This window comes from Ambystoma mexicanum, chromosome 2q, assembly GCF_040938575.1.
Source record: "Ambystoma mexicanum isolate Mex_15411 chromosome 2q, UKY_AmexF1_1, whole genome shotgun sequence".
Taxonomy (NCBI): domain Eukaryota; kingdom Metazoa; phylum Chordata; class Amphibia; order Caudata; family Ambystomatidae; genus Ambystoma; species Ambystoma mexicanum.
Genome location: NC_090924.1, coordinates 975,884,392 through 975,911,593, shown reverse-complemented (window position 1 = coordinate 975,911,593; position 27,202 = coordinate 975,884,392). Strand labels below are relative to the sequence as shown.

Genomic DNA, 27,202 nt, shown 5'->3' with positions numbered 1-27,202 from the left:
GGGCGGGCGTTGGTACAGCCACGAGGCATGTGAAAATTAGATTTTTGCAGTCGTGTACATCTGCTAAGCAGAAATGTGAAATGTTTAACACCCGCCGAGCCAGAAAAACCCATATATTCTCAGGTTGCTTGACAATGGCCGAATAGCCATGCTGCACAAAAGACACTGCAGAAGGGGTTAGGGCATAACGCTTACGCCCATGCCGTTTTCTCAAAGCACCACAATACACTGCAATTGATGCGTCATCCAGTGCAGTGGTTGTAGTGAACTTGTTAGTCATCCAGATCCCTGATTCCATCTGCAGGATGGAGACATTTGCCACCTCTTCTTGCATGTCCTCGGACCCTCCCGAAGACCCTCCACACTTCTCCACAGTCATGATCTAACAAATCAGAAGTCAAAACCAAGATATCAGTGGAGTGCATTACTCACGCAAATTAAATTTTTAAGCGGCAACATGAGTCCATTTCCTCTTCCCAGTTCCATCACAAGAACCGCTTGATCCTCTTCTGCTGCAGTGACATCCGCTGTGACGGGCGGACCATTAGGCTTTTCCACCTACACCTTAGCTCCCGGAACCATTTTATCTGATGAGCCAAAATCCCTATCCCCATGAGTTGTTACTACAGTGGGTGGCTCTCCTTTCTTCACCATAGATATTTTCATGGCTACAAAAACTAATTGTGCTACCCTATTTCCCTTATGGATGGGCAACACATTTTCTCCACTATTAATGAGAATTACTTTTATCTCTCCTTGATAATCTGTATCCACAATCCCTCCTAACTCCTGAATACCTTTTAGTGCTAATCCAGATCTAGGGGCAATTACTCCCATATGGTCAGACGTGATTTGTACTCTAATCCCTGTATCAATCAGAACAATGCCCCTGGGCTCTAGCCGTATTTCTTCCCTCACATGCAAATCCACATCAGCAGACTCATGGGTGGCTCGATAAGAAGCTCAGGTCCCAGGCGACATTTCCCAGGAGTTTTCATAGCTCTGTTTGATTTGCAAGGTTGGTGTTAACATGCGCATTAAAGGAGTCTCACCATTAGCAAAGGTACAATTATTTAGGATTTGCACCACATCCAACACACGCTCACGCCACCCTTTCAGGGTGCCTTTACCAGTTTTGCACAACTGTCCTTTCAACAAGCCATTCATTCTCTCAATTAACCCCGAAGCCTCAGGGTGATGTGGGACATGAAAGATCCACTCAATGCCTTATTCCTGGCAATAGTCTGGAACCAATTCTCCCTTGAAAAGTGACCCATTGTCCCTTTGAATCTGTAAGGGCACTCCATAATATACAACCACTTGATCCAACAATTTAATCGTATTCAATTCCTTGGCTCTTTCGCGTGGCAGCACCATCAGGTAACCGGAATGCGTGTCTACAATGGTGCACGCATATTGACATCCTCGGCTAATGGGTAGTGAACTGATATAATCGGTCTGCCAAATCTGTCCGGGCAATTTACCCCATTTCAATGTGCATTGAATTACATGCCGAATAGATCTCTGCTTCTGCTTCTGATGTTGACACATGGGGCATTATAAAATCACTGTTTTCACAATCTAATGGAATTCTAATTCCTCTATCTTGTGCCCCCTTAATAGCCTTTTCTCTGAGATGCCCACTCTTCTGGTGGGCCCACTTAGCAATTCCTTCCAGATCACCTTCTTCAGACCTCGTATCCATGACCTGAATTCCTGGCATGTTTGTCTGCAGCAAAATTGATCCATCGTTCCAAGGAATCTGTTGCACAATGGGCATCTACATAATACACAGTTACTGCGGTATGCGTCAGCATTTCAGCAATATCCTGCCACAGTTCCTTTCCCCATACTTCTTTGGCATGAATCTTCCATCCATTCTTCTGCCATGTAGGCAGCCAAACAGCCAGCCCATTTGCAACGGAATATGAGCCTGTATACATATAGCCAAAACCAGGCGCCCCTTGCTTCAAAGCCTGATACACTGCATATAATTACGCGAATTGGCTACTTTTCCCTTTTCCGGAGGTCGTTAACACTTTCTTCAATTTAGGATTGTACGCCACTGATTTCCAATGTCGCTCGGTCCCCACATATATTGCTGAACCATCAGTAAACCAAGCATGTTCAACCTGTTCACCCGTTAATTCTCCATATGGGATTCCCCATTTCACTGGAGACTCGCCAATTTCACTCCCTTCCGCGGACTCCAGATCTACTAACGGAACCCACCGGCCACTTGCTCAAGTAACTTCACAGCTCCACCCTTCCCTGTCTTGGCGTGATCTTGAATGTACCACTTCCATTTGATGATAATGGCCTCTTGTGCATGCCCTATCCAATGTGTTTTAGGGGAGCTCACTACCCACTGCATGATCGGGATTTCCGGTCGGATCAATACATCATGGCCCACTGTCACTTGTTCGCTATCCATGAGTGCCCCATAGCAGGCTAACAGCTGCTTTTCAAAGGGAGTGTATCGGTCACCAGCCTCGGGCAGCTTACGACTCCAAAACCCTAAAGGCACCAGCTTCCTGTCCTGCTTTTGCCACAAACTCCAATTGGCATTATTATCTTATACGGACGCAATCAACTCCACCTCCCCTTCCCTTGAGGGCCATAAATCAAGCACTCTGTATGGTATCCTTTGATAGCTTGAATGCTTTCTCTTGCGTCTCACCCCAATCAAAATTGAATTTCTTGTTTGTCACTGTAAAGGGCCACCAAAATCGGCACCAAATATGGTATATGCTGACTCCAAAATCCGAACAACCCGATAAACTGCTGGGCTTGTTTCTTATTCATCGGGGTAGAAAACTCAAGAATCTTTTATTTCGCTTTTGGCAACATTTCGCGATGCCCATTATGCCACTGAATTCCCAGAAAAATCACAGTCTCTGCTGGACCCTGGGTTTTGGCCTCATTAATTGCCCATCCTTCCTTCCGTGATCCTTCCATCATGAGATCTAGGTGCATCCGCACACTATGCTCATCCTTTGTCATCAAAGTAATGTACAATTTGCACATCTGGCTTACACGGAATTTTGTCTAAATGTTCTGCCACCAGCCGGTGACAGATGGTCGGACTATGCATGTATTTCATTGGCAAATGTTGGAACGTATATTGCCTCCCATTCCAGATAAATGCAAACTGTTCCTGACATTCTTCGGCTATCAGTACGGTAAAGAAGGCATTGGCCAAATCTATTACCGCATACCAAGTTCCTTCAAATTTCTGCACATTTTCAATCAGAGTAACTGCATCAGGGACTGCAGGTATTAACGGAGGAGTGTACTTGTTCAACTCGCGGTAATCTACAGTCATCCGGTAACTTCCGTCTGGCTTCTTAACAGGCCAGACTGGATTTTCCAAGCTGTGGTTAAAGGGGCACAATACACCGGCTTCCACATATCTTTTGATGGTATCTGAAATCTCTTTCTGCCCTCCCGGAATACGATATTGATTCATAGATACTGGTTTTGTGGCTAACAGAACCTGCACCGGGGGCATCTTCAATTTCTCTACAATAACAGGGGTACAGGTCAACATACTCACCCAAACTGATAGAGCTTACCTCCCAATCCGAGAGTCAAACCCTCCAGAATGTCAAACCCAATAATATATTCAGGTATTGGAACAACTAACACTTGATAAGTATCCCTTTTCAGATTGCCAATTTTCATATCGGTTTTGGTCTGAACGGCAGGGGTCTCTTTTCCCTGCAACCCTGTGATCGTAAAATGCCGTCCATTAAACCTCGAAGGATTTCCATGCATCAATGAGGCCTCCGCCCCGGGATCAATTAACGCGCGGACACCTTGTATATTTCCTGATTGCCAAAATAACTTCACATTCACAGGAGGCCGTCTGTCTACCTTAATTCGGGCAGTAGTCACCGGAGTTTGCCCACAATACTTTTCGTACTTTCAATGCGTATATTTGGATTCCATTTCCACCATCGCACTCACCATTTTTCTCAAATCTGCATAAGTCCGATGGAATTATGGGGACGTACCCGGGGACTCTTCGTCCACTTCCTCCGCAGGTGGCACAGAAGGTATCTGATGCCTTCTGGGCTTATGTAGCTCCTGTCGTTTCTCTTGCTAGTACCGCTCCTTACCTTCGAGCCCTTGCTTCTTATATAATTGATACATGTCCCCGTGTCTCAATCCCATCAGTGTTTTCCCGTGGCACCCCATCTTTTAGTAGCACCAAAACATATCCTTCTTGGATACCCGAGAGTCTCAGCTGTCAAACCTCTTCCCAGGGGTCCGTCTTTCACTCTGCCTGTCTCTCTCTCTTGTTCTCTCGGTCTTTCTTCAGCCTTTTACCATTCCCCTAGGTCTGCCAATTGCCTGATTGCATCCACCACTTCATCTCTCATTCTACCGGTCATTCTCACCAACAGGGTCATAATGACGTTCTTGTATGCTGGCGTAGCGGTTCGAATGATGGCATCTAGGTGAGACCGATAACGCTACCACTTCCATATGTTGGGGGGGGGGTTATCTAAATGAATCGCTTCTTTCATGGCATGTCCCCTCACTCTTTGTATGGCCTCTCTCAAGGTGTACCACTTTCTTCTCCTCATTAGGCCAGTCTGATGCAATCGGGTACTTGTGGTTACACCCTTGGGCCGCTAGCTGTAATAATGACATTTGAACCTCTCCCCCGTCATCCTCACGTAACATATCCTGAATGTGTTTCCTGCGACAATGGCAGAAACTGGGTGGCGTCCGTGGCGTCTACCCGGAGACACTCCGCCCCTCCGTCAAACAATCTAACAATCCAAGTTAACAAAGACTCACCAGCCCTTTGCTACAATCGGCTAATGATTTCCCCTATCTTGTCAAATCCACCAACCCCCCTCTGAGATTGTTTGGATTTGGACTGGCTCGCCTGCACATCACTGGTTTAACTGTTACCTCCTTCCGACCATACTCCGGCCTGGACGATACCTCCTGCTCTGAACCACTCTCGGTGCTGGTACTGCCAATCAACCCTTGCGGAAGCAATCATGGTCGCTACCTTACGGAAATTCATCCTCCCTCTTTCGATATTTGTATCGAGCAACCCTTACAGCAGCTCACTAGGCTACCTCTTGATATGTGTCTGCCTTATCATGATACAACTTAATTTGCAGCTGCTGCATTAATACAATCTGTTTCTCAGCTGCCAACTCCTTTTCCAATCTCAAAACACTTGCCTGTAGTTCCACATTCTGTTGATGCACCTTTCGGAATGCATGCAACAAAATCCAACCTCTTCTGCCTAAAGTTTGCTTGATGTGCTCAGTTGGCAGGCTTTGTATTGGTGCACCCACTGTGCATTTAAAAATATTGTTTGCTTGATATGCACAGATGCACACTTTGTATTTCGCAACCACTGTGCATTTGAAAATATTGGTTGCTTGATGTGCTCAGTCGGCAGGCTTTGTATTGGCGCACCCACTGTGCATTTAAAAATATTGTTTCCTTGATGTGCCCAGTCATTGCACTTTGTATTGCGTACCCACTGTCCATTTAAAAATATGTCTGCTTGATGTGCCCAGTCAGTACGCTTTGTATAGCGCACCCATTGTGCATTTAAAAATATTGTTTGCTTGATGTGCTCAGTCAGCGCGCTTTGTATTGCGCACCCACTGTGCATTTAAAATATTGTTTCCTTGATGTGCCCAGTCAGCACGCTTTGTATAGCGCACCCACTGTGCATTTAAAAATATTGTTTGTTTGATGTGCTCAGTCAGCGCGCTTTGTATTGCGCACCAACTGTGCATTTAAAAATATTGTTTGCTTGATGTGCTCGCTCAGCACGCTTTGTATTGCGCACCAACTGTGCGTTTAAAAATACTGTTTGCTTGATGTGCTCAGGCAGCACGCTTTGTATTGCGCACCAGCTGTGCATTTAATAATATTGTTTGCTTGATGTGCTCAGGCAGCACGCTTTGTATTGCGCACCCACTGTGCATTTAAAAATATTGTTTGCTTGATGTGCTCGCTCAGCACGCTTTGTATTGCACACCCACTGTGCCTTTAAAACATATTGTTTGCTTGAAGCGCTCAGTCAGCCCATACTGCACCTCACTCCCACTGTGCCCTAAAGTATCTTGCTCATCTTCACCAAACATAGTCAGCCAGTCGCATGGCATCTCATCCTTGTGCCAACAAGTATCTCTGCCCTACCCACGCCCCTCACACTCCCTACTCACCAATGCATCTCCCTACACCACCACGGTCCACACAAAAGTACTCGCCACACAACAATCACTCACCACACCCACTCATTGCAATATTACTCGCAATAGCCACACTCATGCACCTGTACCCCTCCACCACACTGACACACTACTGGCATCTCCCACCTCACTACCCCGCAGGTCAGCCAGCACCTCCTCCATGTGCAACCCTTCCTAGCGCCCTATCAAACCCTGGATATAAGAAAGCCAGGCTTCGAGCACACACTGAGCCCTCGCCACTCCCGAACCTTCCTAACAATCTGGCCAGCAGAAACCTTAAACTAGGCTCCCGCACACCCACCTTATACTCACCTCCTCATAACACCACACCCAAACTCGTCCAAGGCAGGCTCACACCACCTCAACTGACCTCTCCCCACTGCTTCCCCACACAACCAACATGCACACCCTCACCACACACCACCAAACCCATACATCCTAGCACATCATCTGCTACCCCCATCTGTGCCCCACCAGCATTCACACACACTTCCTGCCATAAAAATAAAATCTCCCCAACCCCTCAAATGCGCCCTCATCCCTCGAGATCAATTATTAATTCACTAGACCTTGACATACTTGCCATCACAGAAACCTGGCTCCATGAGGCATCAGGCCCTGCCATCTCTCTCGCTCTCCCTCAGGGATACTCCATCCTCCAAAAGGACAGACAGCTCGTTAAAGATGGAGGTGTAGCTCTGATATCCAGGGAGAAACTCTCCATCAGGATGTGTAATCACACCTGGGAAGGCAACGCCGACCTCCTCTCAGCTAAGTTGTCCCTTTCCCCTAGCTGTACTATAAACGTACACGTCGTATACAGGCCCCCTGGCTCAGCCCCCGACTTCCAAGGGCATCTCCTCCATGTCTTAGGCAATAACCTAAAAAGCTCCACTAAAACCATCCTACTCGGTGACCTCAACCTAGTTCGCAATGACTCGAAGCACACGGTAGCGTCAGCCCTAGCCAAGGAACTTAAAGACCTTGGGTTCACACAAAAAGTTACTCACCCTACCCATTGAAAAGGCTACACCCCTACCCAGTAAAGTTCTCTCCTATGCCCCACCAGCCTATGTCAGAAGCTCAAAAAAACGAACTAAAGACAGCATTCTCCCCTTCCTGGATGTTCCAGAGCTAAGACCTCCGTTCGCCAGAGACCCCAACGATCTCGCTAACTTCTACTCCCAGACCCTCCCCAAACCCATTGACACCATAGCCCCTATTGTAGCAAAAAAAAGCAAAAAAATCAATGCATTCTAACTCCTGGTTCACGGATGACCTATTATCCCTCCGCTCTAGCAAATGCGCTGCCCTTGCTACTTGGCAGACCAACCCTAGCAACTCCACTAAGGACGAATTCAAAAGACTATCCACGCAATACAAAAAAGCCATCTTCAATGCTAAGTCCAACGACTTCAACACTAGGATCTCTAATGCCAACTCTAAATCCAAAGCACTAGTCTCTATCTTTAAAGATCTTACCACACCTCCAACCTGCCCCGATGAGATCGTAAAAGGTGAAGCCTGTTGCTCAAGCATCCAGGCAGCCCTGCTGAACAAAATAACCATTCTCCAAAATAAAATAAAATACAAACACAACGCAAAGCACTACCTAAGTCTGACAGTTTTACCATGCCCAACTCACTCCGGCCTAAGCCCCACACTCTCCCCTTCTCTTTCAGCGATGTCTCCGAACTAGAGGTTATAGATCTCCTCCAACACCTTAAAGCATCCACGTGTAAAGGGGACATCTGCCCTCCCGCCCCCAAATGATCAGAGATTGCACCATCTCCTTGGCCCCAATCATCACAGCATTCATCAATGCCTCATTCTCCACTTGCACCGTCGCAACCAGCCTAAAAGAAGCTTGGGTCCACCCGCTTCTCAAAAAACACTCCCTAGATCCATCATCCCCTAACAACTACTGCATCATCACCACCGTCCCATTCCTCCTTAAAATACTGGACAAAGCCGCTTACAACCAGATCCAACACTTCATAGAAACCAACGCCATCCTAGGGAAAAGGCAATCAGGTTTCCGTAAAGGCCATGGCCCGGAAACTGCCTTATTGGACCTCAAGAACCAGATAACCGAGATCATGGACAAAGGCAAACCAGCCCTCTTACTGCTGCTGGACCTATCGGCCGCATTTGGTCTCGTTGATCATAAGATCCTGACCTCACACTGCACCAATGAAGCCCACTTCTCTAAACAGGCCTCCTCCTGGAGAACCTCCTTCCTAGAAGGCAGAGCAATTAAGGTATTCTCTGATCAGGCTAACTCTGCTCCCACCACCATCCACTGCTGAGTTCCCCAGGGCTCATGCACTGCACCTACCCTCTACAACCTGTTTACCAAGCCACTCTTTGATAAACTGGACTCCCTTGGCATAGCTTATACTAACTATGCCGATGATACCCGGGTATTCCTCCCCCTCACTGGCTCGTACGACCTAGACTCAGCAGCCCTCCTCCAAATGTACTCAACCATCCAAGCCTGGATGGCAGACAACGGACTCTGCCTCAATGGGGACAAAACAGAGATCATCCTCATGGGCCCCAAAGGGATACTATCCAAACTCAACCACAATTATAGCAACTTCACCATTGAAAACACTGTCATCCCGTCCCCACATCTGTCAAGGCACTTGGGCTGTCCATGACACGACAGGTCAACGCGATCACTTCCGCATCTGCCCACACCACCAAATTAATAAATGCCATAAAACCCTTCCTCGCCAACCAAAACTGCCTTTCCATTTCCCGAGACGCCATTGGAGCTAAACTAGACTACTGCTCTCCTTGCAGGCAAATCCGAAATAGGCTCCAAATAGTCCAGAACAACGCTCTCAGAGCAGCACTCAATATCCCAAAAAGAGACCACATAACACAGGCGAGACGGGCAGCCCACTGTCTACAGGTAAAAGAGAGAATCACATTCAAAACACTCACCTTAACACGCAAGTGCTTAAGCCTCTCAGCCCCTTCTTGCCTAGCTGACACCATCATCAGAGACTCCTCTTCACACCCTAAAAGAACCCACTACACTAACCTTTTACGCATCCCACCCATCAAAAGGGCCAAAGCAGGAGGGATCAACTTCCCCCACTTAGCCCGCAAACTATGGAACGCCCTGCCCAACGGACTCAGAAGCGGGACCTCCCTCACAGCTTTCCGCAGAGGCCTCAAAACCAGACTATTCAACTAAAAACACCCACATCACTACGAGCGGATCTTCTCGGGACCTCTACATAGTATTTCTCCGACACTCTGTTATGTATTTTATCTTGCATGTAACCCAGTTATCATTTTTTTCCTTAATACAAAAGTCATGCCTGTAACCAAGTCTGTATATCCTAACAACTGTAACTAAGCCCTCTTCTGTAACCAGCCATGTTTATTGTAACAGTGCCGTGATGCCTCAGGACTGCTGTGCGCTATATAAAAACGAAGAAATAAATAAATGAAGCTGAAAACACTTCCTTTTTCACCGGCACCTTCTGCAGGCAGCCCGTTACTTCGGCTTGCCTCTCCTATACCTGTATCCCAAGTCTCACTCAGACCTTCACCACATGCCCAGGTTTGTGCCACTTTGTCATAGGAGCCTTTGATCCACCCTGGTATGGTTACTTCAGGACAGTCTCCGCCTGCAGACCCTCCTTGCTTCCTAAATAGGGAACTCATGATATCAATGAATGTTTCACGTCCCTATCGTCAATACCTCACCACACACCCTCTTTCCTCTTCAAATATCCACAAAACTAAAATTGCCTCTCTGAGACCAACACTTCAAAATGATTACATTGGCAGGGTTTTTTGGCAAATATCCTGCTTACAGTGCCACAATGTTTTGCTTTTTCGGACACGCACAGGGGCCTCAGAGTCCCGCACCATATTACACAGACCCAAAGAAGTGCTTGGACTCAGGGAGTCAATGAATCACACTTAGAACAATAATTAGAAATAAATTGCTTGTTACAGACCCCTTATTCAGACCCAATACACATACACATACACACAACTAAAACATAACATATAGTCGATTATGCATAAACATAGAAAAAGAGCATCACTGTTAGTATGGTTGCAGAAGACACCTTAATCTCAGCCACCACAAAACTGCTTAGTCCTAGAGCAGGTAGGCAGAGAGATCACTTCTGCTAACGGGGTCTGGAGTGGAGCGTCCTCCCTCTCAGCGATACTGCATCACCCAGGGTCCAACTCTCTGTTTTCCATGAGGAATACTTCTTTTCTTTATGGGGAAATCCCTGCTCCTTCATGGTTACCAGACTGCCCTCGGCCGAAGGGCAGACAGCAAGCATTGGGAGAAACACCTGCAAAGCTCTGATGCCCTTTTTTGGCTCGTCCTTCAGCGGACAATACAACAACTATCCTCCACAGTTAGCTCATCTGACATCATTAAGTGTCATCGCAACAGTTGCAAAATTCATGTTTGCTCATTGAGCCCACGAAAACGTAGGGTTTCATTGCGGTAATGGAAGTGAATGTCCAAAATGACTGCACCCCGGTGCCATGTTATTTAGTTCATTTTCACACACGCGCTACAACAAACAATCTTGGTTTCTTTATCTTAACACCCATGACTGCATTAACAACATGTACAATCCTCAGACCCTCAAGCATTTCGGATTCATCATCTCCCTCATCATAGTAATTCATATTCTCAACTGCAAGGCAATCTCCAACACTTATCCAAATGGCCTCTTCTTCCACACAACCTGCATTCTGCATTCTGCATACACTGAAGTGTATTCTTTGTCATTAGCGAAATGTTGTAAACTCCCACACCTAAAACACTTCTTCGGTTGGTGTTCAAACTGTTTCTGCCCATGTTAATCCCAACCCTCCTCCCTCCTGGCACTCTTGCCTTCCCCTCTATCCTTAAGCCTCCAAACTCCATCTTTCATTGGTCCTTGACCATGATTCACCATATTTCTCCCCCTACACACATTGCTTTGTCCTGAACTTTTAACCTCCTCCTTGTTGAGTTATTTGATGCATACTGCTGTGTGCTCAACTTGCCTTTTATAACTCGATCCAAATTTGGATCTTTTCCTTTCAACAGCTCTTTATACACTCGGTCATTGGCACATTTAATCATAAGCTGGTCCCTAAAATGCTCCTCTTGACAGTGTCCAAACTGACACTTGATTGTAAAACCTCTCAACAAAGTTATAAACTCTTCAGTTTTCTCCCCACTCTTCTGTTCTCAAGTGACAAAAGGATACCTGGCTAGACTTTTGTTCTCCTTCACTTCAAAATGCTTGTCCAATTTGGCAACACTCATTTCAAAGCTGTTCCACGCTGCCCCACCAGTTGGCTTTGGGGCTGTGGGGTCAGGCAACCTTTTATAAATCTCCTGCCCAACATGCCCTAAACAATGATAGAGAAGGGCATATTTTCTCTCTACAGCATAGACAGCGAGAACAAGCTTTAAAGAATCCTCTTTCCAGTCCTGCCACCTCACTTTTGGTTCACCTGCTATAGGTAGAAATAGTGCAGGACCTGGAATGTTTGCCATTGACAGCAATAACCAAAACAATGTAAAGATGTAACAGAATGCGTATGTCTGTAAGATTCCGTTGAGAAAATGCTCTGAGCAAGTGTCGCTAGTCACTTAGGAGCTAAGTCCTCCTGTATTCCTTTTTACTGTTCTCCCAATGACTTCTGTCAGTGGCTTGTAATCACCACCAACTTGAATACATCAATCCAACTGGCATCCTTCAAACCTCTCTAAGCTTGTTTTGTGTTTTTTTTTAAAGTTTATTTTTATTAGGTTTCAACATATAAATTCATAAAGAAAACATTTGCAACCACATAATCAATCCTCCCTCCTGTACAATTCATTTCCCCTTCATTACACAGTGCAATTCTAGTTCCTGCAAAACACACAGAAATTTCTCAAAGTTCATTATCCCCCAATAAACAGTAAGTAGGGGGTTTGATCAAATTAGCAAAGATTTCGGAGGGAAATAACGAAACCGAACAAGAGGAAAACCTCAACAACCACAAGCATTGTGTGTGTTTTTTTAATGTTTTGAGGGTCCCTCTCCCTTCTGGTTGCACAATGCTTTGCAGCTCCACACTTGGCAATCTTGTTGTGCTTGCTTGCTTAGATTGTGCTCGTTCTCATTGCTGATAAATCAATCCAATGACATGCGTATCGTGTTGTAGCAACCGTTGCTACTCTCACATCAAACTGTCCAATCCAGTGCGGCGCACACGCTGGAAACCTCCCACAGGGTACTTGGAGTGCTACTTCACTCGTTACCCAGCAACCGGGACGGGAGAGACCACTACTCCATGTCAGTCATCTCAGGGCCCACGGGCCACGCTTTCAAGAATTCATCGGCCTTTGACGCTAGCGGTTCCCTGTAATGCTCTTCGCCAGCTCACAACAGCTACACGCCTCACAGCTCCCTTCCTCACAATGGTCGCTGCACCCACTAACTGCAACTATACACACCGCTCGTGTACGCAGAGGATCCCGAAGACATGGGTTCACACAACACCTGATTACACTCCGCTGCAGCTGCTGAGCCGGAGCTCATGTTTCGTTGAAGTATAATAATGTAGGACTCCGCAATTTGCACGTGAGATCTTCTTTATTAGGATAGGTCACAGTGCAGCTGCAGCACATCCACCTTCTGCTTACTGTCTCCACCTGTGTTCTGCCTCCCCATTCTACCTTCACTTAACATTCCTAAACTTAGATAATAATAATTCCATATGATACATAACACAAAGGATTCTACAAAGGAACTCTAATATATATGATTGATTGATATGTGGTTGACCACAAGGTGAACTTTACAAAGTACCAAGAAAAAGGTTAACTATAGAACGCAGTGCACCACTGCCCACACCCTCCCAGAGGATGCAAATCCATCCAGAATGGTTCCGTACAGGCCTGTTTTAGGTATTTATATGTGTGCTGTACCTGTTGAATTTGGGACATGACTGTGAGTAAACGCTGCTTGCATGGAGCCCATTCAACAAGGAGAGCACAGTTTTAAATAGCTTCATGTGTAATGTAGCTTTTTTGTTTTTTACATATGCAGATCGGATGGTATGAAAATATTTACTGTTGAATGGTGTGCCTGAAAACAAGTCCATATGACAAAATATTGACTAGTGCGAGTCCAAAGACATGGCCTAATGAACGTACAGTGATATACAGATTTCCTGCTGTAGACATACAGAAGCCAGAAACATTTTGGAATAGGTTTGTTGTTTAACTGGCAATAAACCAAAGTACCTTATATGCGGCCATGCGTGCTTACATTTCTCTACACATATCGCCCCCAGTTCCGTTTGAAACAGAGCCTGTCAGTGAATGAAGTGTAGTAGAAAGATACTGAGCAATACAGCCTTTGCGTGGGGCCTTCATAGCAAGTATTGTACAACAAAACAGACTATTGCTGTGAACCAGCATTACATATTAACTGTAATCATTTTGGTGTGCACTTCCTGTCCTGTCATCGATTGTGTCTCCACCCACTAGCTTTGGTGAGAGGAGAATCTTCAGCTTTAAGTTTGGGCTTTCAGTGGCAATTCCCTTCTGGGGTCCATCTTGTGTATGGACTTAAGCATTCAGTGTTGCAGATTGCTTTAACGATATAACATGCAGGTGCTTTATTATCAATGTCAAAGGCTTGACTGTTCAATGACAATAGGAAGGCCAGACTAAGGGGGGCCCTAGTCTTACTCTCGCTCTTCCGTGGGCTATCTTCACCCGAGACCAGGGGTCCCTACTCTCCAACAGGATGCGATGGAAGACTGGAGACAGGTGACCCCTACTGTTTGTTTCTAACCTAGTCTGTCACCGAGGGCCTAAAAGCCGTAACCTTATCTACCTTCCTTCCTCTGGGATTTCCTAAGAGTTCCCTACTCTCATGTTCCCCCAAAGTGTGTTTCAGAATCTCTCCCTTTCCCTGATATGTCTCCTCCACCTCTCTCCTATGCTTTATTTCTCCCCCGTTCTCTCTGTCCTCTCCTTCCTCCCCCCAATCTTCCTAGCTCCTCCATTCCCATCTCTCCCTATATGTTGTCTTCTCCTTCTCTTCCTCTCTTTCTCATTACTCCTTCCTCCTACTCCAGATCTTCTCACACTCCTTTTTCGCTCCCCTCTCCTTTCTCTCTCCTCCCTCCTTGCCTCCAACCTCCACCACTATGCCCAATTCATTTTTCCTACTCCCCTCCTTTCTCTCTTTCACACCGTACCACTCTCACCTTCCACTATCTGCCTTTACCCCTCCCAGTACTCTCACATTCCTCTCTTTTACTTCCCCTTCTCTCCTCAGACACTTTTACACATACACAACAATCACTACCGTTTCTTAAGCGTGGTACTACTGTCTCTCACACACACTACCTTAACTGCACTCTCATCCAACATTTCCACAATTTCTCAGCATTCCGCTCCACCTTCTGCTCTCTGCTGCCTTGCCTCTCAGTCCATCACCTCACATTCTGACCTCACCCGAAAACCCCTTATCCTTGCAGGGTTTTTATACCCATGCCTGCCTTGATAATTACCTCCTCCCTCTACCCATTTGTCTTTAATTTCATCCTTTTTCACCAATCTTCTCCTGGGCTTTCCCCTGGAGCTGGGGTTTTACATTCAAAGGCTTCAAAAGTTGTGCTTGGCCCTGCCCCCTTTTAATTCACTGCCGCTCGCTCCGGTTTCTCGGCTTGGGACTGCACAGGCTTACTGGGGAAGGGTCTCTCTCTCTCTCTCCCTCACTGTCCAGTGAAGGCTGCATCTCTGTGTGTGATATGGCGCTTGTCGGTTGAGCAAGACTCACAGCTGTTGTCCTTATTCTCCTGTTTGGCCCGGTTGGCTGTTGGCACAGTAGTTTCTGGATGTAGTAGTTCTGAAAGTTATAGAAAAGGCTTCTTGCCAGAAAAAAGGCAGTTAGGCACGATTGCAAAGACAGTGGTGCAAGTAGCAGTAAAAAACATGGCACACTCAGGAGGTCAGGGACTGTGGCACCTCCAACTCCATTAGTGCACATCTGGGGTATGATTGGCTCTGGTATATGCCCTAGTAGGCCACATACCCCAGGTCGGGAGGGGCGGGCGCTCCTCCTTGACAAGGTTAAGACCATGACCATGTCACAGAAGGTGTGCTGCGATGATAGAGCTCATATTTCGCACCAAAAAATACAATACTTGAGAGGGCAAGGTAGAACTTGGGGATGCCCTGCTGCCAAAGTGTTTAGGTCAGTTACTGTAGGTTACCTGTATTCCTTCTTACACACAAGTTGGTGAGAAAGATAGCCATCTGTCAGAGCAACTGTAATCCTACCATAGCCTTTATGGCTACTTCACGTCTTAATCTGTCCTCTGGGTCCGTTCCCTAGATATGAAACCATATTTCATCTGGGGAGGAAAATCCTAATTCAGGTGAATTATCGGGTGCTTTATTAATCATGCCTATGTCATCATAGTACTTGCAAAGCTAGAATGTGGGCAGATGTCATAATATTATTTTAACACAAACCCTTGTCTGTGTCATCAAACTTGAAGGCAAATGTGTCAAAAGTTATTTTTAGAAGCAAATTATTTTTTGTCGTTGGTTAGTTATAATAGATATTTGTGAATTGGCTTTCAGGCTTTCTTCTTCTAGTTTAATATCTATCCACAATGAACGTCCTTGAACTCAAGTTTTAACGAGAAAATACTGACGAATGTTCTTAAATTATAATTTGTTTATTCTCTTGCCATGCCCACTTAATGTTAACATACTTTAATTTCTCCTTGTCATTGCACAACACTTTCTGGCGACAGATGGTTTGAGTTTTGAGGTGTGGTCTAGTAGGGGGAAAATGGGTTGAAACAAGAAGGCTTTGCATACTTTTCAGAACTGCAGGTAGTAGGTGACCTAATCAGCAATGTGTTGTGCAGTATATGGCGCAGTTTGATGAGGGCCATCATCTTGTCCTTTGGGAAAAACAGAGTGAGGCTTGTATGGGTCTGTGATGACCAATAGAGGCCAACAATAGTCAGCTTTAATTCTAGGAATGTTAATTGGTTTGATGGGGAACCCATCAGGTGGTGCTGTATGGAAGGAATATATTCACGTTTAACTTCTTGTGCCTCATTGATAGTATTTTAACATGCGTGGCAAGCGTCATATAGTCATGGGAGATGAGGAGATTGCTTTTATAGGGAAGTTTGATGAAGTTATGGCAAACATATATCCGCAGTGGTTTTTCCTGATTAAAATATTTTGAAGGGTGTTCAATCAAATAGGAATTGAGGAAAGGATGTATTGTTAGTAGTCTGGTATTCCTACTCTTGGATATTTCTTCTCCTGCTTTGCAGCTCCCAGAAACTGTTTTCCCAGCAGGGGGCATCATGCACACTGGCGTTGATGGCCACTGAGTTGTTTCTTCCGAAACCGGACGTGACGTCGATGCGGGTACAAATAGCGCACCCGGCGCCCTGTGACCACAGTTCCTTTTTTCTGCATGCCCAGCATGCTACTTGGGAACTTAACTTCAAAATCCTATGAGGCACTCGGTTTTCTTCAAAATTCTTTCGATTTTCCAGTAGACTTTACAACATGTTTACTGCGAAACTCTCTAGTTTAAAAAAGTGCAGTGATTGAGGCCCAAAAATGTTGCTTACCGATTCTCAGAGTTTTTTTGGTGCCTCCTTACCGACCACATTGTGGCGGATTGCTGCTCGTGTCAGGTTATGACACTGAAGGTTTTGAAGGAGAGAGGCTCCAATTTAGCCCTATGTTGATCATCTTCAAAGTCTCCAAGTACGACACCATTGAAGATCTGACCTGACGAAAAGAGCTCTGCTGCCGGTATAACGCCAGAGAAGGAGAAAAAAACGGTTTAAAAAAACACTGTAAGAAATCCCACTCAACATGCGACTCCCGTCTTTATTCTTCTTTCTCGTCAAAGAAGAGAAGGAGGAGGCATTTAACTGACTCATCCCCAGAAAGACAGGTACGGTTCCTATCTAAGTTTGACTCGACAGACAAGTCGGAAGAGTTTTGCATCAAGATGAGGCAGGTCTTCGAGAAATCTGGCCCACCTGTTCTCTCTTCCTCTGGGAAAAAGACCCCTGAGCCCACCGCGCCCGACAAGGTCGGCAGTGACTCGACTCACCAACTACCTCCTGTGCCTAAGAGCCCAAGACCAATGAAATCCTTGATCCGACTGTCGACGCTTTCAGCGGGCTGATGCGTTATTTGACGTTTCATTGGCTCCATCAGCGCCGGCGAAGTCACAGCCTAAACCGTCGAAGAACGTCGAAGATCTCCCGAGTAAATTCATCCCAAAATATACTAGGGATTTATGTCCTCTTTTCAGGAACTTTTTGATGAGGATGACAACCCGGTTGCCTTTGGGCTAGTGCCCATGAGTCTTCCTCGATGTCATGAGGAGTTCCAGAACAAGGAAATGGGGTTGTCTGTTAGCTTTGGCCCTGCATGGCACAAGTGGCTTGACACCTCTCCTGAGGTGGATCGAATTCCCACAGGGAAATACAAGAGCCCATACAAATGTGGCATATACAGAAGTTTGAAGCAAAACCGCACAGCAGAGCCTGTACAGCAAGCGACTGGAAATCAGACCGTTGGAGGCACCGAGATTAGCCGCAGAGAAAAAGGCCCGAACCGAGCACACAGCCCGACCCCAAGAAGCCTCCAAAGGGACTCAGCATGGAGAGGAACCCCAACACGGGCTACAAGACAGCAGTCCAAAGGCAGACCGCAGCAGCTCCGACTCCGATCGTGGAGGAAAGAGAGAGCAGGCAACCCAGAGGAAAAGCATCCGGACAGGCGAATGCCGCAGTGGAACGGCGGATAAGGAGACGCCCCAAACAGTCTATCCACCCCAGATGAACTAACCTCCAGCATAGAGGAGGCCTGCCTGGATACAAAGAGGGTCACACCCAAAACCCCACAGCAGCCGACAGGGGCACCCAGTGGGGGACAGAAGCAGAGGGAAATAGAGCATCAACCACAGCACCCGCCCGGCAAACCCTAGCCAAGACCAGGTCAGGAGTCAAGGCACTGCCAAGTAAGTCCGGTGTGCAGCGGGGGAGGGAAGTAGCACGGCGGCCATATCACAACTCGAACCATGCAGCGCCACAAAACCCTGGCCCCGAGCCCCTAAGGCAAAGAACCTAGTGCGGCAGCAAAGACGGACATAACCCCTGCCAGCCACGCCCAAGCAGGGGCCCTGACGAAAGCTACATGGAACCACGCCAAGCAGTGGGAAGGCGAGGCAGCTCAAGTCTGCAAACGCTACCCCATGAGGGGCCTCCCCAGCACAGGCAGGCATAACCAGGCAGCACGAGGCATCCAAACCCCAACGGGACCATCACTCCACATGCAGCAACACAGAGGAGAGGGGGAAGAAGGCCGGGACACCCCCAGACATACTGCACGCAACACCAACAGCGCTGCCCCATTACCCCCGAAATGAGCACCATCTTATAGCAGGACACACGTCAGAGACATTCAAACCAGGGAAGACCCACGCTACCCACTCTCCGAGCACCACAAGAAACGAACATTAACGGGGATACGAATGGACATGCCCATGGTATTAAAGACCACGTCACAATAACAAGGCCCACACCAATAAGTGGACTGCAGACCTATGGCACCTGACTCGATAAACCCAGCTAACATCATGGGGGGGCCGCAACCCCCTATTAGCGCCGGCCAAGAGAACCCAAGCACCAAGAGACAGAGAAAATAAAATGCACCAAGAGTCCACATCGTAACAGAAGGCAAAGGGCACCAAAAGCAAGCGCAGGATCAGAGATGGTGCCAAGTATAAGGAGAAAACAATCGGTCAAGGGAGGCCCCCGTCCCTACCAGCACAGGCAGCAAACAAACAAATGCACACCTACAAAGAGACCCCATCAAGGCCACCCCCAAGGCACCAATCCATAAGGGAAAAAACCACAAAGGGCATGCAACAAGCTGCTCTACACCCAGGACTGAAGGAAAACACAGACAAGGAGACATTTGGAAGCATCCCACAAGGATCAGCACGTAACAAAACTGATATGGAAGTTCAAACGCAACTACAGGCCATCCTGGCCGAAATGAAGCTAATCAGAAAAAGAACCCAGGAAACAAACAGCATGGTCCAAGAGATCAAAAAAGATCTTCAAGATGTACAAAATCAGCTAGCCACTTAAGCAGAACGGACCACAGATAATGAACAGCGCATGAGCACGCTGGAAGATAATCGGGCAACAATGGGAACAGATCTGGATGGGATCATCCGCGAAGTACAGCGATTGGGCGAAAAGATGGAGGACCAAGAAAATCGCTCCCGCAGGAACAACCTACGGATGGTCGGCATCCCAGAAAACGCTGAAGGCATGGACTTAGAAAGCTACATATACAACCTCCTGCAAAACGAACTCCATCTACCAAACGCAAGAGATCTTACCATAGAAAGGGTCCACAGGGTGCCGATCCCAAAACCAGCTCCAAACGAACACCCTAGAGTCATTACCATGAGACTGTTTAACTTTCAGCATAAAGTTACCATACTTAAGGTCTACATAGCGGTAACCCTGGTGCGCAAAAGCGGCTCAGACATCAAGATATTCAACGACTATTCAATGGAAGTGTCTTGATGAAGAAAAGACTTTAACACCATTTTCAAAGTGCTGAAAACAACAGAACATAGAAACTTCCTGAAATTCCCAGCGACATGGTGCATACATCTTGGAAAGCAATGGCACACATTCGGGGTCCCGGAACTGGCATGGCAATTCCTACAGCAACAAAACATAGTGACGTCAGAAATGAAGAAACCTCCACAGGAGGGGGCGGGAACTCCACACACAACACCACCTCAAACGGATCGCCAAAGGGGAGATGACAGAAGACCGGCAGGGGGCCCAGAGGCTGGAACCTGGACCACAGAAAACGCACCAGTAAACCAAGAGGGACACCCAGCATGGACCAGAGGAAAGAGATCAAGCTACACCGCGAGATACCATAGGGGACGGCAAGAAAAATAAATATATATACTTAGAACAAACCGCTGAGGAGAACACACATGGACTCCAAACGCAAAAGACATATCCTCAAATGACTAATGGAGTAGAGGGCAGGACAGAAAAGCGATCGAAAAGTGAACCGCAAACACTGCATCCATGCCTCCTACCACCCCCCGCAACATATTCCGAATGACGTATGGGAACCGATGACAAGCCAGCAGCTCGCATCCACCGACCCCATGCATGGGCTTCCAAACCCGGTATTGGGTCAGGGCTGAATTGTTGGCCCACCCAATGTTACTGTTCGAACTTCAACACAGGTCAATGTTTAGACCAAAGTTCAGATGTTCAGGGGGCACTCCCCCACAAGTTGGTAAACACGAGACCGAGACCGTCCCAGACAGATAAATCACCAAACCCAATCGCTGTGCACCCCAGGAGAACCTATGCCAGACAAACTGCACCTCTAGAAAATGGCTAAACTCACCCTGATGATCCTAAATATACAGGGTCTAGGCCACCCCATCAAACGCAGACGTATGCTGAACCTAGCGAGGGACATGCAGGGCGACATCATTTTCTTACAAGAAACCCACCTAAATAAAGCAGAAGCAGAGAAAGTAACACGAGGATGGGTGGGGGCGGCGGCACGCTCGCCACATCATGGGAAACGCGGGGTATCTATCCTGATACACAAGCGGGTCCCCCTACAGATACAGCTCACGCACAGCGACAAAGCCGGCCGATATGTCTTAATTCAAGGCCATATTCTGAAACGTCCAATTACCCTACTGAACATATACGTACCTACTACAGACTCCTCAGCTTACTTCGTCAACACCTTTGCAGAATGCTCTAAATACATGGGCAATCTCACAATAATAGGGGGGACTTCAATACAATCTTGAACCCGGACTGGTACCGTAAAGGACCAAAACTAGCCAACGCAACTAACACGAAAAAATGACTGGCCCTAAATACTCTGATGACAGATCTACACCTAGTAGACGTCTGGAGGCATGCTCCCCTGGACGGACACGACTACACACACTACTCCCACCGCCATGACAGCTATTCCCGCCTAGACTACTGGCTTATGCCCACCAACACAACTCACATGGTTACCGACTGTAAAATACAACCGACCACAATCTCTGACCAGGCACCGGTCACACTCTGCCTCACACTCCCAGAAACACCACGGAATCTCCCGACATGGCAACTAAATCTCAGAAGATTACAATACCCAGACATTGTGGAACAACTGACAATGTAGACAATTTCTGGACCGACAACGAGAGACAGGGATACACAGATGCTGGGATGCCTTCAAATCCTTCATTAGAGGGCAATGTATATTGCGTTGGGCACACAAAAACAAGAAGTGGGGGGAAAAGGAGGCCATGCTAACAAGGGAACTCAAGCAATTAGAGGAATGACATAAAGCGACTCGATATAAAACCCTATGGCCACAGATAGAAAAAACAAGGAGCACAATCAAACAAATCACCACAGACGGGGCGCAGAAAGTGTACACTAGCTGGGCACAAAACTATTGCCTAGAAGGAGACAGACCCTTATGTAGGATGGCACTCGCCCTCAAGCAGCGCCAAGCCACACAAATAATCACTGCCATCAGGGACGACATCAATAATCTAGTGGAGGGCGATGAGTGTATCAACGCAAGATTCACCGAGTTCTATCTCAAACTATACACTGCCACAGACGCATGCACGCCCCAAAGAAAAGAAGCATTCCTAGATACGGTGCCCATACCCTGAATCACAGCGGCCCAAACAAAAACCCTAGACGCCCCCATCACCTCCTAAGAAATCAAGCGAGCAATACAGTCCCTATCCAAAGGGAAGGCGACGGGGCCGGACGGAATCCCTATAGACCTCTACAAATGCCCAGCAGACGAAATCTCCCTCAAACTCACAGAAGTCTGTGAAGAAGCTCTGGCCCACAAAAAATTACCCAAATCTATGCTAAGCGCCAACATAATCGTACTCCACAAAAGTGGAAAAGATCTGGAACTCTGTGGGTCCTATAGACCGATTTCGCTAATCAACTCGGATGCTAAGATTCTGGCAAAATGCCTGGCCCAGAGGATAGAGCGCTCCCTACCGCAGTTAGTTCACAAGGACTAGACAGGTTTCATCAAGAGGCAACACTCGGGGGACAATGTACGCACACTTCTGCACATGATAGCAGGAGAGAGAGATCCCCATGACGCCATCATAGCGGTAGACGCAGAAAAAGCATTTGACAAAGTCCAATGGGAATTTATGATCAGAGCTCTCCCTAGGTAGGGCCTTCCCACCACATTAATACAGCTCCTATACACAGACCCGACAGCTGGTGTGGTCACGAACGGAGTGGCCTCCGCGGAATTCACATTGCAATCAGGTACACGCCAAGGATGCCCGCTATCACCGCTCCTATATGCTCTGTCCATCGAGCCCATGGCAATAATGATGTGCATCGACTGAATATGGTCAGGGATACACCAGGGACTGGAAGAACATAAAGTCTTACTATACGCGGACGTCTTACTGATCTATATCAGCATCGGCCCGATGGTAGGTTATAGAGTAAACTGGAGCAAATCGAAGTAATGCCCCTCCGGAGAGAGATCCCATGGGAACCAGGGGGCGTAGCACCGTTCAAACTCACTCCCTGAAATATCTAGGAATAACCATCAGCGCCTCAATTGCGGCACTCCAAGACGTCAATCTTTCCCTGGTAGGAAGGATCAACGCCCTTCTACTTAATGGCAATACCAGATAACCAACACAGGTTAAGCACACTCGCAGCAGCATGGGCGGGCGGAGGATTTGGGAACCCCCGTAAGCGCTCCAGGTATCCAAAGAAGCTTTGTGGCCATCCCCAACACCTCCATCAACCTCAAAAATAGGGAAATTCTGTTCAAAATACTTCAACAAACATATTACACCCCTGACAAGCTGCATAGAATGGGACTCCAACCCACGGACCAGTGCTGGAGAGGTTGCAAACACAAGGGGACAATGGGGCACATGATGTGGTCATGCCCCTCTATAACCACATACTGGCGACAAATCCACCAAACGCTAACAAACATCGAGGGGGCAGACATTCCATTTTCCCCGAATGCGATGATCCTAGGAGACGATGGCACAGACTGGCACGAAGATTGTTCTTTCTGATGGGTTCTCCTCCTACAGATTCATTATTGACATACCAATCTGCCTCACAATTGGAGATCTGGGTGGTCCTCTTATCGGTTCCCTCAGGTGGCTGAGCATGGGGAGATACAAAGGGGAAAGTCATTGCACATGGTGTGCTGTTTATATAATATACCAGCCATCACTTCCTGGAGCCGAAGAGCATGAGCATCAAGGGAGCTTAGCACTGCAGTTAAACTATACCCCCGCTGGAGAAAAGTTTCAAAGAACCAGCTGATGCTGCACTTTGTATCTAAGATGAACAACCTGTCGGAGGTGGAACCATCAGAGAGAAAAATATCAGAAGTGAGTTGTTCATTTTTGAGTAATGTTGACACCACTGTTACAGAATCTTGTATAGCCACAGTACATTAGGAAAATGAGCCAGAAATGTCTAGTGTGTACTTATAAAATGTGTTTTGGATGCACTGTACTTGTTATCAGTTCTTTCTGTGAAGTGGTTAATAAAATGTATTTTTTTCCTGCAGCTTCCTAGCGAAGACCCTGAAATATGGGAACATTCATCACAATGCTTGTCTGTGTTGGTTCAGCTATATGGCGGTGACAACCTAGACAGCATGTCGCCAGAAAACATGGAGTGCTTTGCAGAGGTCCTTGCATCTAAGAGGGACCCAAAACACCAGAAGCTGTTGTTGCGAGTAATTAAAAGATTGGTAAGTGGGAAAGGATAAGAAACCTCTAGAGATGTCATTCTGTGGTGTTTGTTGATCTGTTTAAGTGTGGAATTTTTATTCCAGAAAGGAGTGGTCAATATTTGAATTGGCAAAATGGTACTGCTGGCATTCATTGGACCTCATTTCAAGTTTGGCAGTTTTACAGACAGACTCATTTCCTTTTTTCACCACTCATAATCACAGTAAATCCATCATATTGCAAGTGCTGCACCTCCAATGTTAATCCCCATTCATGGAGTCCATAGGACCCCATTGTGAATTTGGAGCATTTCCCATGAGCAGTCATTTTGTGCATGGTAAATCATCCATGTTCTGGTGGAGAATTGGGAATTGGAGGAGAAACCCCCAGCCATTGTCCACAAGACCTTCTGGGACCTGGGCCCTAAATACCGTCAACTCTCTCTTCCTAAATATCTTCCTTCTCGAGCTCTTCGCTCATCCGCCTCCAACTCCCTCACGATCAGTCGCTTCTCCAAGCAACGAGTTGGCGTTAGATCTTTCTTCGGCTGGGGCTTCCCTCTGGAACTGCCTCCCTGAAACTTAAGGAGAACCATCTCCGGTTCCGGAAGCACCTCAAAACCTTTCTCTTTGCATCTGCTTTTTCTCCTCCTCTCCCCTGCTGACCTCCTGGTGGATTTGGAATCAGCACTGGTCACCTGGCAACCCTCTGATCCCGGGCCCAGGTCCCTCCCCCACCAGTCACACACTCCTGCACTTCCGGCCTAGTATCCCCCGCACTTTGGGACTGTTCTGTGTCCCTTCAGTCCCACCACCAGCACTTGACACCTGATGCCCGCACTCACCTTTGCACTTGCCACCTGCTGGCGGTTACTTTACTTATTGTTATTTATTCTCATGTACTGCACTGTCCCTTCCCCCTATCCCCCCCTGCACTTCCCCCTTCTCCTTTCCCATGCACTTGCGCGATCTGAATGACACCTGGCCTAGTATGACCGTTGTCTGTCCTCCCTTTGTTCCCCCTCTCTTGCCTCGTCGCGCCTTGAAACACTTGTGTATAGGCATGTTATAAATGCCAGATCATATCATATCAGCCACATGCTGAATGTTTCTCCTTCACTTTATCGCCAACCTCAGACGATGTTGGTCCAGTAATTTGTTACTGCTGCTTACCCATTGTGTTTTATGGTGTGCTGTTAAAGCTCAGTTATCAGTTCTGCCGAGACCAGTATTATTGGCTTTGGGCTAAACATTTGCTCTGTTGTGGTCTTCATAACACCATTGCTTCTAATGGACTCCTTCAGTATCTCTGTGCAGAGAATCAATGCAAATGCATTTCTCGGCTTTGCAGAACAGTCTCTCTCCGATGGTGGCTCATCTGACTGGACGAGAGAATGTCACAGCGGAGGCCTTGAGCAGACAGACTTCAGGCTCCCACGAGTGGGAACTCTGTCAGGAAGTTCTGGAGGAGATCTTCTCCCTTTGGGGGACTCCTCAGGTGGACCTCTTTACTTCCAGTGCCAACAGGAAGTGCGAGTTGCTCTGCTCCAGGGAATTTCTCTGTCAGGGAGCTTTAGGGTAAGCAATGATGGTTGAGTGGACTTTTCACCTTCATTATGCGTTCTCGGCGATCCCTGTCTTTCCGCTGGTTTTCAGGAGGTTGCGCCTGTTCGGACCACAATGATTCTGATTGCTCTAGACTGGGCCCAGAGGACGTGGTATCCGGAGTTGCTGGACATGACCATCTGCCCTCCGTGTCGTCTCCCCTAAGAGTAGACTTGATCTCCCACTCGGAGGGGCAGGTCCTCCGAGCTACAAGGGGTGGGACTTGTTGGACGATGTCCTCGGTATGTTCCTTTCTGCTCATTGGCCCGCTACAAAATCCTTTTATGCCTGCAGGTGGCGTACCTTTTCTGTTTGGTGCTGATGAGGGTCCCGGATCCTTTATCCTGTCCTCTGTCCCCTGTGTTGGATTTTCTGCTTTCCCAAGCGGGCCTGCAGATGGGCACGGTGAAGAGTTACCTTACAGCTAAAGAGAAGTCGACATTGAGAATATGACCATCCTTTCTGCCATATGTGGTCTCGGATTTCCATCTCTCTCAGAAGATCCATCTTCCTGTGTTTTTTCCTCCATCTCACCTTTCCAAGACAGAGGAACGATTCCAACGACTGGAACCAGTACGGCCTTTAAGTTCGATGTCTTTCATACAAGAAAAGCTAGGGAAGATGACCAGCTTTTCGTTGATTGTGCCAGAGACCAAGCTGGCAGGGCTGTGATGAAACAGACCCTGTCTCGATGGATCATTCTCTACACCTCGGAATGCTGTGATCTGGCTGGAAAGGAGATCCCTGAAGGTCTCACTGCTCATTCTACCAGAGTAGTGGCTGCCACCTCTGCCCTGCAAAGGGGAGTTCTTGGCCTGCATATTTGCCAAGTGGCAACGTGGGTTTATTGGCACACGTTTGCTACGCCTTACTGCTTGGATTCTATGTCTGGTCAGGTCACTCATTTTGGCTGGGCTGTCCTTGAGAGTTATCTAGTTTAGGTGTTGTCCTTGCTACCCTCCCCCCTCCTGATCATTGTACTGCTTTGGGAGTCTTTGAAAGGTGAGCAATCTGTGGGATGAAGGAGTCTGTTAGAAGAACAAATTACGTACCTCTCAGTAATTGTCTTTCTGATGGATGTTCCTCCCACAGATTCATCATCGCCCTCCTTACCTGTCCCTCTTAGCGGTTAGCTAGTACACCATTGGTTCTATGGTCCCTCAGCTTCAAAGCGCTAGGGGAAAAGGGTGCAACTGAGATCACAGGGCTTGGCGCCAACAGGGGTGGACTTGTAACCAAAAGAGGCCCCATGTTACATGTTTTTAGCAGGCCCAACCCTTTTCCTGTGAGAAAATTTGGAAAAAAATAGGGTATCACAAAAAAGCGGCCAATGGCGCAGAGGCCTACCGGGAAATCTCCAGAGTTCCTTAAAGGACAGTCCACCCCTGGGCGCCAGCTATATATACTGGCCCACAACATCATATCCAGCGCAGGGCATGTAGAGGTGTTGGGTAGAGCCGTCACAGAGCCCCTTGGTGGCAGAAAT

At 47.3% G+C, this 27,202-nt stretch overlaps 1 protein-coding gene across 2 annotated transcripts in view; it reads left to right on the top strand.

The window, feature by feature from the left end:
* Positions 1 to 27,202, top strand: part of ULK4 (unc-51 like kinase 4) — a 2,742,936-nt gene that overhangs the window by 2,388,377 nt on the left and 327,357 nt on the right. For both annotated transcript variants that reach the window (XM_069648276.1, XM_069648275.1), the window contains exon 35: positions 23,947 to 24,132. In XM_069648276.1, the coding sequence (XP_069504377.1) occupies positions 23,947 to 24,132 (186 nt within the window). The remainder of the gene's footprint in view (positions 1 to 23,946; positions 24,133 to 27,202) is intronic.